This window comes from Lepus europaeus, chromosome 1 (assembly GCF_033115175.1).
Source record: "Lepus europaeus isolate LE1 chromosome 1, mLepTim1.pri, whole genome shotgun sequence".
In the NCBI taxonomy this organism is placed as follows: Eukaryota; Metazoa; Chordata; class Mammalia; order Lagomorpha; family Leporidae; genus Lepus; species Lepus europaeus.
This window is the reverse complement of record NC_084827.1, coordinates 133,717,829-133,731,751: the sequence shown is the minus strand read 5'-3', so window position 1 is coordinate 133,731,751 and position 13,923 is coordinate 133,717,829. Positions and strand designations below refer to the sequence as shown.

Sequence of the window (13,923 nt, the reverse complement as noted above, 5' to 3'; positions counted from 1 at the left end):
ACATATTTTAGTATGATTTATATAGAAAATCAGGTGGTTTATTATGGATGATGAAGGAACTCATGGGCTAAAACCAGTAAATATTTTTCCCCAAAAGGTACTTAATAAAATGTCTCCAACATCCCTAAAGATTGCACTAAGACAACTCATGGAGGGGTCTTCAAAGACCTTGGAAGAAGTATTAACTATGGAATATCGGCTAAGTCAAGCTTGTATGGTAAGAATTTTTTTTTCTTCCTGTATGGTTATTTATTCTTCCAAATTTCCAAATAAAGTGTACCTATGAAGATCATAACATGGCTAGGATGTTTTGCAAAGCGGGTTTGTCCTCTCTACCAAAGAGTATACAAATGAAATCTAAAGAAACAAACAGCACAAGCACAACCCAAACAATTATAGCCACACTCTTACTACTCACTGTAACAGCTTGAATGGCCAGTCACTGTGTAGGTTTCTTAGTCTGTTGTGATATCCGAGTTCTCCCTCGAGTTCTCCCTGCCTCTTTTATTTAACTTTTTTTTAAAAGATTTATTTATTTGAAAGGCAGAGCTATAGAGAGGCACAGGCAGAGAGAGAGAGAGAGAGAGAGAGAGAGAGGTCTTCCATCCACTGATTCTTTCCCCAGATGGCTGCAAGAGCTGAAGCTGTGCCGATCTAAAGCCAGGAGCCTAGAGCTTCCTCCAGATCTCCCACGCTGGTGCAGGGGCCCAAGCAGTTCGGCCATCTTCTACTGCTTTCCCAGGCGCTGGCAGAGAACTGGGTTGAAAGTGGAGCAGTGGGGACTCAAACTAGCACCTATATGGGATGCCGGCACTGCAGGTGGTGGCTTCACGCACTACATCACAGTGCCAGCCGCTTATTTAATTATTTTTAGAGATTTATGTATAGAGAGAATTTTCTATCTGCTTTACCACCACCACCACCACCACCCCCAATGGCCACAATGTTTGGGGCTCGGCTGATCCAAAGGCAGGAGCAGGGGCTTATGCAGGTCTCTCACATGGATGCAGAGGCCCAGGTATTTGGGCCATCTTTTGCGGCTTTCCCAGGCACGCTAGCAGAGAGATGCATTGAAAGTGGAGCAGCTGGGACTTGAATCAATGCCCATATGGAATGCCAGTGCTGCAGGTGACAGCTTTTGCTGCTGTACCACAGAGCCAATCCCATTTAATTTTTTTAAAAGACTTATTTATTTGAACAGCAGAGTCACAGTGAGAGAGGAAAAGACAGAGATCTTCCATCCAGTGGTTTACTCCCCAAATGGTCAAATGGCTGCAACAGCCTGAACTGGGCTGTTCCAGAGCCAGGAGCTTCTTCCAGATCTCCCAGTGGGTGGCAGAGGCCCAAACACTTGGGCCATCCTCTACTGCTTCCCCAGCACATTAGCAGGGACTTGGATTGGAAGTGGAACAGCTGCTACACCACCATTGCAAGCCCCCTCCATGCCTCTAGTGGCTTACATTGATTCTCTGAGGCCCCAAGGCTGTTTTGCCTACCTATTTGCAAACCCTTGTCTAACTCCAACACTTTTTTTTTTTTCCTTGATAGAGTGGACAGTGGGAGAGATAGAAAGGTCTTCCTTTTTCTATTGGTTCATGCCCCAATGGCTGCTGTGGCTGGCGCACCGTGCTAATCCGAAGCCAGGAATCAGGTGCTTCTCCTGGTCTCCCATGCGGGTGCAGGGCCCAAGCACTTGGGCCATCCTCCACTGCACTCCCGGGCCATAGCAGAGAGCTGGACTGGAAGAGGAGCAACTGGGACAGAATCTGGCGCCCCGACCAGGACTAGAACCCGGGGTGCCGGCGCCGCAGGCAGAGGATTAGCCTATTGAGCCGTGGCGCCGGCCTAACTCCAACACTTTTAAGTGCACCTGAGGAGCATCTGTTCCCAACTCCCCTCTAGGCTTTTACCCATCTTTACAGTGGTCTGAATGTGATCATTCATCAAACTGTAGGAGCATAACAAGTTCCTTCAGACTTTTGCTCTATCATCCCAGTTCATTTTCCAGGAATTATCTGGAAAACATAGTGAAGACTGGCCCATGTCTGAAGACTATAATTGCAAATCAGGTCCACAATAAGAGCATTTCATGGGCTTCTATGGCACCCACATTTATCACCATATTATCTTAGTTGACTGGGCCAGAAGGCTCTTACCACCAATGGCTATGTTACCACCCACTGTCACTCTTTCCTGAAGAGTAGCTTAGTAAATACTGAATTACATATTGATAAAGTAGGCCAAAAAAATCTGTGATAGCAAACCTTAGTGGTATTATATTGACTGTCCCTGGCCATCACTTGCATCCTCTTACAGGACACTGATCCACTAGTCTGACTGGTGCCACTCTCCAGCCAGATTATCACAAACCTTTCTGAAATGGAAGAATATATTCTAAGTATTATTGTTTTCTAGTTATAAAAGTAATATGTTCATTGCAGAACATGTAAAATACAGGACATTATAATAAAATTAAGACTATCTAGAAATGTACTCTATAAAAAGATAGCATGTCATTTAACTTTAGGTGTGTGGAAATAGTGCTACCCAAATTGTTATTAGGAACAAGCAATTACATTTACAAAATAGCAGTTTGATTTCCTTGTAAGTATAAAAAGGTCTCTAACCCAGTGTTTAGGCATGTGAACTTAAACACCCTGTATAGGTGCCGGTTCAGGTTCTACCTGCTCCACTTCTAATCCAGCTCCCTGCTAATGTTCCTGGTAAAGCAGTGGAAGATGGCTGAAGTACCTGGGCATCTGCCATCCACATGGGCAACCTGGATAAAGTTCCCAGCTCCTGATTTCCGCCTGGCCTAACCTCGCTGTTGTGGCTATTTGGGGAGTAAACCAGTAGATGGAAGATATCTACCCCCACTCCACCTCTCCTTTTTGTAGCTCTTTCAAGTAAATACATAAATCTTAAAAAAGAAAATGAGGACTGTTACTTCCAAGCAGATGTATGCAAGGGAACTTTTAAAAGTACATGGCAAAATAAAATTTAAAAATTTTAGTGCAAAAAAATTTTTAAATCCTAACACTGTATTAATATGCATTTTCCATGAACTTTTTGAAGAGCTGTCTTGTAAGTGCACAAATGGAACTTATTTATTCCATGTCTAAATTAATAGATTAGCATTGAAAGTACCACTATAAACATAATTAGACAGTAATCACATGGAATATAGATTTTATGAAACATTGCAGAGTCACAGTTTAAAGGCAGAATCATCCCCGATGTTCAGAAGGCCGTTAAGCAGCATTGTTTAGATGTATAAATTCATGGCCTTCCCAGTGGACTTTAATGCCTTGAGTGGTTACCAAGGTATTCAGAGTAGTTCATCTAATTGGAAATCAAACTCCATTAGCCAAATCTTAAAAGTTATTCCTTGTAGAATGTAAAGGGCATCTGGAGTAAATTGAGTATATGAGTAGGTATTCTGCTAGACACCTGACATGCATTCTTTCCATTAAATCTTTTTTTTTTTTTTTTTTGACAGGCAGAGTGGATAGTGAGAGAGAGAGAGAGACAGAAAGGTCTTCCTTTTTGCCGTTGGTTCACCTTCCAATGGCTGCGGCCGGCTCATCTCGCTGATCCGAAGCCAGGAATCAGGTGCTTCTCCTGGTCTCCCATGCGGGAGCAGGGCCCAAGCACTTGGGCCATCCTCCACTGCCTTCCCGGGCCATAGCAGAGAGCTGGCCTGGAAGAGGGGCAACCGGGACAGAATCTGGCGCCCCGACCGGGACTAGAACCCGGTGTGCCAGCGCCGCAAGGCGGAGGATTAGCCTGTTAAGCCACGGCGCCGGCCTCCATTAAATCTTACACTGTCTCTAGAATAGGTACTCATGTCTCCATTTTTTTCCCAATTTATTTATTTATGTGTTTGAAAGAGTTACAGAGAAAGGTCTTCAGTCTGCTAGTTCGCTTCCTAAGTGGCCACAACAGCCAGTGCTGAACCAGGCCAAAGCCAGGAGCTAAGAGCTTCTTCCAGGTCTCCCACGTGGGTAGCTGGGCCCCAAGCACTTGGGCCATCTTCCATTGCTTTTCCCAGGCCATTAGCAGGAGGCTGGACTAGAATCAGAGCAGCTGGGACATGAACTGGTGCCCATATGGAATGCTGGCATAAAACGTGGTGGCTTCATCGGCCAGAACACAATGCTGACCCCATCATGTCTCCATTTTACAGATGAAGTAGCCTGGCCTAGTCAGGGCAGCTGTTAGGCAGTAGACACAAGACATGTGAAACCAGACAGACTTTGACCACTGGCCTATATACCTCATACCCTCCATGTTTTTCATTGCACTTCTAGTGAAGTGCACACCTTGGTTGAAGTGAAATTACCTTCCTTCCTTCTCTCAGCAAACATGTTAGCTATATGCCATGCACTGTGCAAAGTGTTAGGATTATGTTGTTGAGTAAGAAGACATAGTCCTTTGTTCTCTTGAAGTTTAGTCTACTCAGATTGTGAAGAAAAAGCAAAATAAGTAAAAATAATTACATAAAGTATACAGTATATGATTAAGGAGAAAAAATAAAGAGGATATGGAATAAGGGGTGACAAGTGTTGAACTATTGTTGTGATGACCAGAGAATACCTCATTGAGATGTTGTTTGAGTGGCAACCTCAAAGAAATGAGGAAGTGAGCCAAGTGGGTATTTGGAGGAAGCACATTCCATGAAGTCAAGGTCATTCCCTGAGAATACAGTGAGAGTAGAAAGTGCTCCAGGGGTGGAGGCTGAGAAGGCAGAAAGCACTGCACATCGTTATCTTGGGGAATGGAGAAGAGATTGTGCAGTTTTCCGTGCTTGAGATTTGTGATCATGAACTTTAAATTACATCAGTCCCAGTTGTATAATTTTTTTCTGTAGCAAGATTTAGCTGTTCAGATGCAGGCACAGGTGGAGTTCAGTGCCAAAACTTTGCCATAAGGTACAAAATAGAAAAAACATCTGAGGGAAGTGAGGGTTTTGTTGAGGGAAAGTGATCATATTAATTTACAGGAGAAGCTGGGCTGGCTGAAGAGCAAAGTGAAGCACAGAGGGGGTGAAAGTTGCAGGATAGTGGACCTCAGCGAGATCAAGGATGTAGCACAGATACTTCAGCAAGTATGATGGGAGGTGGTGAACCCCGAGTGGCTTATCACAGGGCCCAGTCTCTGAATGTTGCAGTTCAGGTTGTCATGGAACTGGAAGATGTAAGGCCACCAGGAATAAGGATGCCTAGAAATTATTCCATTTAATCGTAATTTTCTTTCAGGGAAGTCACGATTTTCATGAAGGTGTTAGAGCTGGTAAGTGACAAATGGTTGTTTCATCCCTGGTTCTTAGAGAAACTGGATTTGTGAGTATATTCTGTTAATTGAAGATAATAGTTGTTAATGAAAATCAAACTTTATAAAGATTCCTACTTGGGGGTAAAACACAATCTGGGATATAAGAGATCAGTCTTTGAAACTAATACCGTTTTAAAAATTCATAACTTTATTGCTGCTCCCTAATTTATATAAGATGCTTCAAACAGTTCCTGAAAGTAAAAGTACCAGATAAGGGTTTTGTTGATGCAAAAAGTTTTGAAATTCATAGATAGATTTTTCCTGCTACATTTCCCATGAACACTTTGAAGACCTTTATGTAAGAAGTACTCCTGCTCCGAGAGTCACGTGGACTGCCTCTAGTAAGTTCAGGATCAGCTTGTAAACTCAACCTGCTGGTGAGGCCTTTGAAAGGTGCATTTATTCCCTTACGAAAGTTCTAAAGTCCCCTACCCTTCTCCTTTTTGTACTGTCTTAGCAAAAATCGAGCAGTGTTGAGCCTTGCCTTGTACCTCCTTTTCTGTACCTGAGCAGTTAAACATTGCTGGGAAAAACCATGACACTTTCCATTTTTGCTTATCTCCAAAGTCAGCATTGTAGAAAGAGCAAGTGTTGTGGTTGATATCCCCACCCCAGGAAACAATTCCTTCATATATATAACGCTTAACTCTGTAAAGAGCTGTTATTTGTGTTCTATGAAATGAATTGTTTTTCTCTACATTTAGTTGGCATATTTAATTTTCTTATAGTTTTATTAATCATTTAATTAAGACTGGATATATTTTAATATGAATAAGATGTTATGTACTCTGAGCTCTAAGCTGTTATAAACAATGATCACTGTTGTAGAATTCTCTTAATGTTAAAATCCTTCTAGAAAACACATGAGGTTGAATCAAAAGAGATGGCTGTATGTGTAGTAGAAACCAACTGAATTGTGCATTTCCCCCACTAATTCCTTGTACATTCTTTCTCCATGTGGATCAGAGGCTAAAATTCTGATTTTAGAAGGACCCATGAACTATCTGGGTTGTTAATATTCATTACAAGTTAGAATAGCCCTTCTTACAAAGAAAGGAATTACTTTTTGATACATACTCCCAAACAATATCATAAAAAAAGTGCTTATCAACTTCTTTTTTATTTTTATTTTTTTTGACAGGCAGAGTGGATAGTGAGAGAGAGAGAGAGAGACAGAGAGAAAGGTCTTCCTTTTGGCCGTTGGTTCACCCTCCAATGGCCGCTGCGGCTGGCGCATCTCGCTGATCCGAAGCCAGGAGCCAGGTGCTTCTCCTGGTCTCCCATGCGGGTGCAGGGCCCAAGGACTTGGGCCATCCTCCACTGCCCTCCCGGGCCATAGCAGAGAGCTGGCCTGGAAGAGGGGCAACCGGGACAGAATCCGGTGCCCCAACCGGGACTAGAACCCGGTGTGCCGGCGCCGCAAGGCAGAGGATTAGCCTGTTGAGCCACGGCGCCGGCCAACTTCCTTTTTAATAAGGAGAGAGTGTATTGCTGCCTCCTGTCAGCATAGCCTCTGTTCAGAAAGCAATTATCTATTGTGGGTGGGACTGTTAAAATTCTTAGATATCAGGCCAGCGCCGTGGCTCAACAGGCTAATCCTCTGCCTTGCGGCGCCGGCACACCGGGTTCTAGTCCCGGCTGGGGCACCGGATTCTGTCCCGGTTGCCCCTCTTCCAGGCCAGCTCTCTGCTATGGCCCGGAGGGCAGTGGAGGATGGCCCAAGTCCTTGGGCCCTGCACCCGCATGGGAGACCCGAGAAGCACCTGGCTCCTGGCTTCGGATCAGCGAGATGCGCCAGCCGCAGCGGCCATTGGAGGGTGAACCAACGGCCAAAAGGAAGACCTTTCTGTCTCTCTCTCTCTCACTATCCAATCTGCCTGTCAAAAAAAACAAAAAACAAAAAACAAAAAAAACTTAGATATCAAATGTTTGATACAATGTGGTAATTATAAAAATGTTATCAAATTAGAGAATGGTTGTTTAAAAAACTTACCTTTGACATATAGAATAAACTTCAGATTTTAGATGAAAATAAAAATAGAGTACCTTTGCAGAGACAGAAATCTACCATACAGAATTTGATTGTGGATCTCTCAGAAAACCTGATGAATCTGAACTGCCTTAAGTTATATTATTCTAGGTACAAAATGTTGTTAGCTTGAAGTAACATACTGATTGGATTAATATTGCCTTTCCTTTTGCCCTTCAGTGGAATCTCAAGGAATTAGATAGAATTGGCCAGAACACTTAAAGGGGAAGAAATTCTTGTAGAAAGAAGGTCCCAGGATTATTCTTTGTTTACATTGTGCAGGGAAGACAAAACTTTTAAATTGATGGGGATCAGCACAACAGTGTTTAATATCACCACTGATCTGATACCAAATCCTGTAGTGGGCAGCCAAACCTTCAAAAAGCTCTGCTAGCCACATTTCATTGTGTATAAAATTTCCTTTACCTGCCAACATGGCCTTCTTCCTTGCTTCCTAGACTGTTTAATTCTTTGGCCTTTTAATGCTACTTTAGATTTTTCCAGTTCATTATAGAGTGTTTTTATTTAAATATTTCCATCCTGCCCAAGAATTAAGCACATTTTAAGCATGGTTGATATTTGCTACCACATCCAAACTTTGTTTTTTTAAACCTTTTAAGGTAATTGTAGACTAATGTGTAGTTTTAAGAAGGAGGTCCAGTGTACCCTCCATGCAATTTCCTAAATGGTAACATTTGTGTAAGTACAGTGTATTACCACAGCCAGGAAATGGACATGGCCCTCTGTTTTTAGAAGTTACAGATTGCCTCACACTTAAGATCCTGTGGGGATGCTGTGCGGCTACACTAAGTGATGACTGCGCTGAAATGGAAGCAGAAGGTTTTGTGATAACCTAAGTAATTGTGGTCTGACTTTCTCATTCAGAGCTGTCTGAACCACAGGACTCAGCAGAACAGCAGTATCCACAATTAATTATGTACAAATTCCCCTTTCCTCTACCTTAAGCTTTTAATTTTCCTCCCAAAACCCAATGTGGAGGCAGTTAAAAGGCTGATCTGGGACCTCTGCCCTCCTTAAAACCAACTCTGGTTTATGCTTTTTGGTAACCTGGAGATTTCATTTATGACTGAAGAAAAAAACGTTCTACAGTTTTAAACACTGGATTAGTTCAGTAGAGTTTATTAATACTAGAGGCATGAGGCTTAGGAGGTTAGAAAATATCTACATTGGTCATAAAAATAAACTGCTATAGGAAAAATATTCCCAAATAAGAATTTCTTTCAAGTAATTAAAATTTGGTAATATCAAAAGGAAATACCAACATCTATGTCTTCTCTTGACAGTTTTAATTGATAAAGACCAGAATCCAAAGTGGAAACCAGCTACTCTAAAAGAAGTTACCGATGAAGATTTGAATAATCATTTTAAGTCTCTGGGAAGCAATGATTTAAAATTTTGAGGTGACTGGCTTCTTAAGGTACATTTTGGAGCAAGGGTTGTCAAACTATAGCAGGTAGGCCTGCTGTCTAGTTTTTTACAGCCTGCAAGCTAAAAAGTGCTTTCTGCATTTTTTTAAGTGGTTGGGAAGAGAAATCAAAGACCGGTATGTCATGGTGTGAAAATTACATGAAATTAAAATACCAGTGTCCACAAGCAAAGCTTTATTGGACACAGTTGTATTTATCTGTTTGCTCTCTATGGCTATTTTGCATATCCAGCAAAGTCTAAAATGTTTATTATCTGGTCTTTGTCAGAAAAAGTTTGCCAACATCTGTTGTAGAAGATGAAAAAATTCAAAGATCTTTCATCAAACCTTATTGACATGAGAACTTAGTTTGGCTTTTGGTAGTGTTTTGTATGTTCAGTAAATAAACTCATCAGGTATAGATTATAAAAAAAATAAACCCCAAATTTCGTTTTTTGTATTCAAATATTTCAGATTCCTTCATATGTGTGCATTTTAAAGGAACTCTTCTGCCAGTTATTTTTATAAACATTAGATATCAAACCAAATAAAATTTTACTAAGGTATTTCGCTAGTATAATTAACTCAGCCTTGGCCTTCCCTGAAGTAACTGAATACCTTCTGATGGTAAAATTTCTTGTTACTTAACTGTTTGCTGATCTGACAATGAGAAATTAGAAAACTCTAATCTCTGAGAGACACTCTGCTGTTTGCAGCAAGTTTGTGTGATAGTTAATTTTTTCCTTCTTGATTTGAACCTTGTTTAAAGATAATTAACTGTAAATAAGAATTTTTCAAAATAAAAAATCTTCCAATAATTTGACAAAATAAGTGTTTAAGGTATGCAAGAAATTTCAAGGTGTTCCAGACTCAGTACCTTAAATTTCTAGGTGAGAATACTTTATTAAAAGGTTAGTTTATCTTTCATCCCCTACCCCTCAGAAACCGAGAATTTCATGTTTGTAAGAACAAAAGAGATATAAAAGATATGTGCTCTACCCTTCTCTTAAATAAGGAAATTGCAACCCAGAAGTTCCTGCTTTAAGATTTGACCTGAAACATTTTTCTGCCAAAAATCCAAGAACATACCTGTAATAATGCCATGATGGACACCTTTACATTTATATTCTGAAAGTTCCTAAAAATGGACCTGAATGTTTGAAGAAATTAGTTGTATAAATGGATTTTTACTCACTTTACTAATGCAGAAAAAAATCCTTTATATTGTCTACCAGTTGGCAGGTACACAGTATTGGAAAGCATTTGCTTATTCAAGTTAAATAAGGATTCATAGCTAGTTAATTGCAACTGGATTTTTATTGCACAGTTACAAAAAAAACGCTTTCACAGAAATGTTTGGAAAAAATATACCACTTCATAGCTAAGTCCTACAGGGAAGAGATTCGATGCCAGTGCCTGTGGCATAGCATGATTAAGCAAGTACAAAGTTATAATGTCTCTAAATTTTTATTTCTAAAATTATGAAATACAAAAGTATAGTTCCTACTACCTCAAAATGTCAACAATATCAAGGATATGAGGGTCATGCTACTTCATTGTGTATACTTTTACTAATAAGGCAGTTTGACACAAATTATTCCTTTGGAACTAAGATAATTATTTGTTTTCCCTTTCAAAATTGTGCTGTTAGTGCTAATAACCAAAGAGTTTGTGAAGAACTGATAAGGCAACTAAAAGTGAAGAGTTCCAAGAGCAAAGGCAAGTAACAAAGGTAGCAAGCAGTGCATAAGAGACAGCTGGGGAAGGCAGCAGTGAAGCGTGTTCACGGGGTTCTGTGACTTTGTAAATAAGGAATTGGCACACTTATTCCTCTTAATCTGCTTCCACAGTTGCCATCTGGAAGGAGAGGTTCAGCTACCCCTACACTGGATGTTCCAAATGGTTCCCTTTTCAATAGCTAAACTTTTTTTCAGTCTTCTGTTTTCCATGTCTCCTTCCCAAACAGTCCTTCTACTCTTTACTTTTCATGAAAGAAGTCAAAATGAAGCAAAGCCAATATTTCAGTATAAAGGTACAGAAGACATATGCTATCAAAGCTATTCTCATCCATCTTGTCATCAAGGTTTTGATGAGGTAACTATCACATGTAATGTAAATTTGTTGACTTAGCTCTCTCCTCCTCCCGCCCACCTCCCATCTACTAACTCACCGATTATACAAGCCTTATAGTTCTTTGTTCATGTGTGTACATGGACTATAGCATATATTTCAAAGATAAGTCTCTTGGAAGATACTGTACCCAAGATACCATACACTTAAAATATGACTCGGGGTCAATGGAGTACTGCATGGTGACAAACTAAGCCATCATATTTGCAGAGAGAAAAAGAGACTTCTAAGCTAGATGTGGATCAGACAGGGCTCCCTATTACTCCCCTGGGAAAGAGGAAACCTCAAGTTCAAATACTTAGATATAACACAAACACATCTATGCCCCTAAATTTTAAATTTAGTGACATTCTGCTTTATAATGGCTTGTTCTCACCATTGTCTTTTATATACTTAACTACCTTGCTGGTAATATCTTTATATTAGATGTAAAATGAATGAAAAACGTTTAGGCTTTTTATGAGAAAACCCCAAACTTCTCATAAGCTTGAAGTACGTTTTGTACTCATGAGAAGCTTTATGCTTTCATATCCTTGTATAAACAGGAGTGGGTCTTTTTCTACTGCATAAGTTGCTAGACTACAAGTATATAGTGGAGCAGTGCAAATCCTAGGACAAGTGTCCAAAAGCAACTGAAGGGGCACATCACTCGTTTAATACTTTTTTCTTTGAAACTCAAATTCTCCAAATGACATTAGCAAACTATTAAAATCAGAGGTAGCTTTTCTGCCTGCTTACAAGGCCGAATATAGCTTCATCACATTAAAGAGACCATAGGCCTTTTTCTACCTTGCTTTATATTTCAGTGACACTGCTGTATTCTGTCTTCAAAAAAGGAAATTGCACATATGGGCTTATTAAATAATTTTCTTTCCAATTAAACTCAATGTATAGGAAATCTTGATTCTGAATTAGACTCAGTACTAATTTTCCTAGTCTCTTCTTCTGAATTTTGTTAGCCTTGATCTCCAAATAGTATATAATCCTTAAAAAAAGGTGTGTGTATATAAGCATGCTATGACACAGAAAAAAAAATGAAAAAATTTAAGAATAGCTAACATCCTACAAAGGCAGCCAAACTTATGAAAATACTATATAGTGTATGGCTAAAAATATCCCATGGCATATGTTACATCTTTAAAACACACACATATCCACAAACACAAGTACACTCCTTAGAGGATTGTTCTGTCTTTTCCGTTTTGTGATATAAATCCTTATTCATTATTTGGTACCACAGTAATGTGAATGGTGACTGCCCACCACTCATTTAAAAAACTGGGAACAAGTGCCCATACATGAACATTGCATTTGACACAGTAAAGCTGTATACACAGTTAGCACTGAACCAGGTTCTGCTTTCTGCCTTGCAGCTTAGACTTTTTATGTTTAAGGTTGACTAGACAAAAGTTACCCATATATATTTCATATAGTTATATCCCTGGGCTGCTTAATTCAAAGCAATAAACAGTAATATCATGGCTTCTGTAAATTCTGTCTTTTTGAGATGGCTTTATAGGCAAAGGCCAAGACATCCAATAATAAATGTAGTTAGTTAGGGCCCTGAGGTTCGAGGTGGTAGTTAAGCTTTCCATCTACAAAAATAACATCTTAAGGACAGAGTTTGAGGTGGACCCCTTCTACATTGGTTGCTTCCTAATGCCAGGTCATCTGTGTCAGTGGGGGCCCTCGACACAGGCCCCACTGTTCATCAAGGCTTGAGTGCCATTCCCATGCCAAGGCATATTTGAGAAAAAGGCATATCTTTTTTTTTAATGGGTATAAGTTAATAGAAAGTTATTTTAAAGTGGAGTGCCTTTAAAAAACCACTTGGGATGTGGGCTTTTTTAATCTTTAGCATTTTCTTTGGTTATGCCATAACTGCCTCAGGAAGAGTGAGGCAGATAATTACTGAATCCCATGGGAACTCTGTTCAGCCCCTTAAATGACCAAACTCCAAGACCAGGCAGATGAACATTGCTGTTAACACACAACTGTTTAAAATACGTTTCATCTTACATATTCCTTAAATGGTGACATATGTGTTTGCATAGCCAGGTGGAATTATTTGTACTTACACCAAGTTTTACTTTTGTTTCATGTATTTAAACTAGCACCGACTGCATCCACTCAGTGTCGCCCTCCAGCAGCGTCAAGGGCACTCACTCTCGATGTAGGGGATGTCGTAGTACTTGATGTTATTTCTTGCCCACTGCTGCAAGGCATCATGCAAGATTTCCTGGGACAGGCGATGTGCGTATTCAAAGATCACCACATTGGTCCCCGGGGGTTCCTTCACTTCCTCTTTGACGTTAGCTGGAGAAGGCATCCTGGGTAGCAATCTCTCTTCTGGCATGAAGCTTTCTTCACTCTCATGCCGCTTCTCAATCTCAAATGTGGTAGGAAATGGGAAAGTTTGCTTTGATTTGATGCAACCCATGTTATGTGAAGAAGTTTGAAAGAAAGCAATCAAAATGACTACTTCAGCAGCATCTTTGGGAAAACAACCAGGGGAGGTTTTGTCCACGTGATGTCGCCCAGCGTGTTCCGTCCGCAGGCCACTGCAGTAGTCAGTGCTCCCCTTCACCACTCTCCAGGTGTGGTGTTTCTCTGTCAAGACAAAGGACGTTTCATTTTGGAGGTTTTAGAAAGCAAAATAACGCACAACTTGGTACATGTGGAAATTAGTTACTTGGAGGAAATGTGCAGCAACAAGCAACTTTATCTCACTCAATAAAAATTGGTATTTATAAAACAGAACAACATTTTTTCAAGGTCTTGAACATTTTATGAAACTGAGAACATAGTTAAACTTTTGCTATCTGAGTTATCTGTACACCAAGGTCAGGAAACTGTTGCTCCTTGGACCAAATTCCAGCTGCCTGTTTTTGTAAATAAAGTTTGTCAGAGCCCAACTATGCTCATTTGTCTACATGTTATGTATGGCTGCTTTTGTGCTACATCAGTAGAGCTAAAGTATTGACAGAAACCTTGTGGCTGGCAA

The 13,923-nt window shown here is 40.3% G+C and overlaps 2 protein-coding genes across 3 annotated transcripts in view; one reads left to right on the top strand and one right to left on the bottom strand.

Moving 5' to 3' along the window:
• The window catches only part of HIBCH (3-hydroxyisobutyryl-CoA hydrolase), a 116,080-nt gene extending 105,105 nt beyond the window's left edge, over positions 1 to 10,975 (top strand). For both annotated transcript variants that reach the window (XM_062189228.1, XM_062189236.1), the window contains 3 exons: positions 98 to 217; positions 5,259 to 5,292; positions 8,668 to 10,975. In XM_062189228.1, coding sequence (XP_062045212.1) covers positions 98 to 217; positions 5,259 to 5,292; positions 8,668 to 8,783 — 270 coding nt within the window. In that variant the 3' untranslated portion in view covers positions 8,784 to 10,975. The remainder of the gene's footprint in view (positions 1 to 97; positions 218 to 5,258; positions 5,293 to 8,667) is intronic.
• On the bottom strand, positions 10,963 to 13,526 carry C1H2orf88 (chromosome 1 C2orf88 homolog). The gene has a single exon (XM_062189249.1). It carries the CDS (start codon positions 13,357 to 13,359, stop codon positions 13,072 to 13,074), a length of 288 nt encoding a protein of 95 aa, XP_062045233.1. The 5' UTR covers positions 13,360 to 13,526; the 3' UTR covers positions 10,963 to 13,071.
• Positions 13,527 to 13,923: the final 397 nt, after the last annotated feature.

Bases quoted from the DNA above. Each gene is read 5' to 3' on its own strand.
- C1H2orf88 (XM_062189249.1), bottom strand. From the start codon at position 13,359: ATGGGTTGCATCAAATCAAAGCAAACTTTCCCATTTCCTACCACATTT.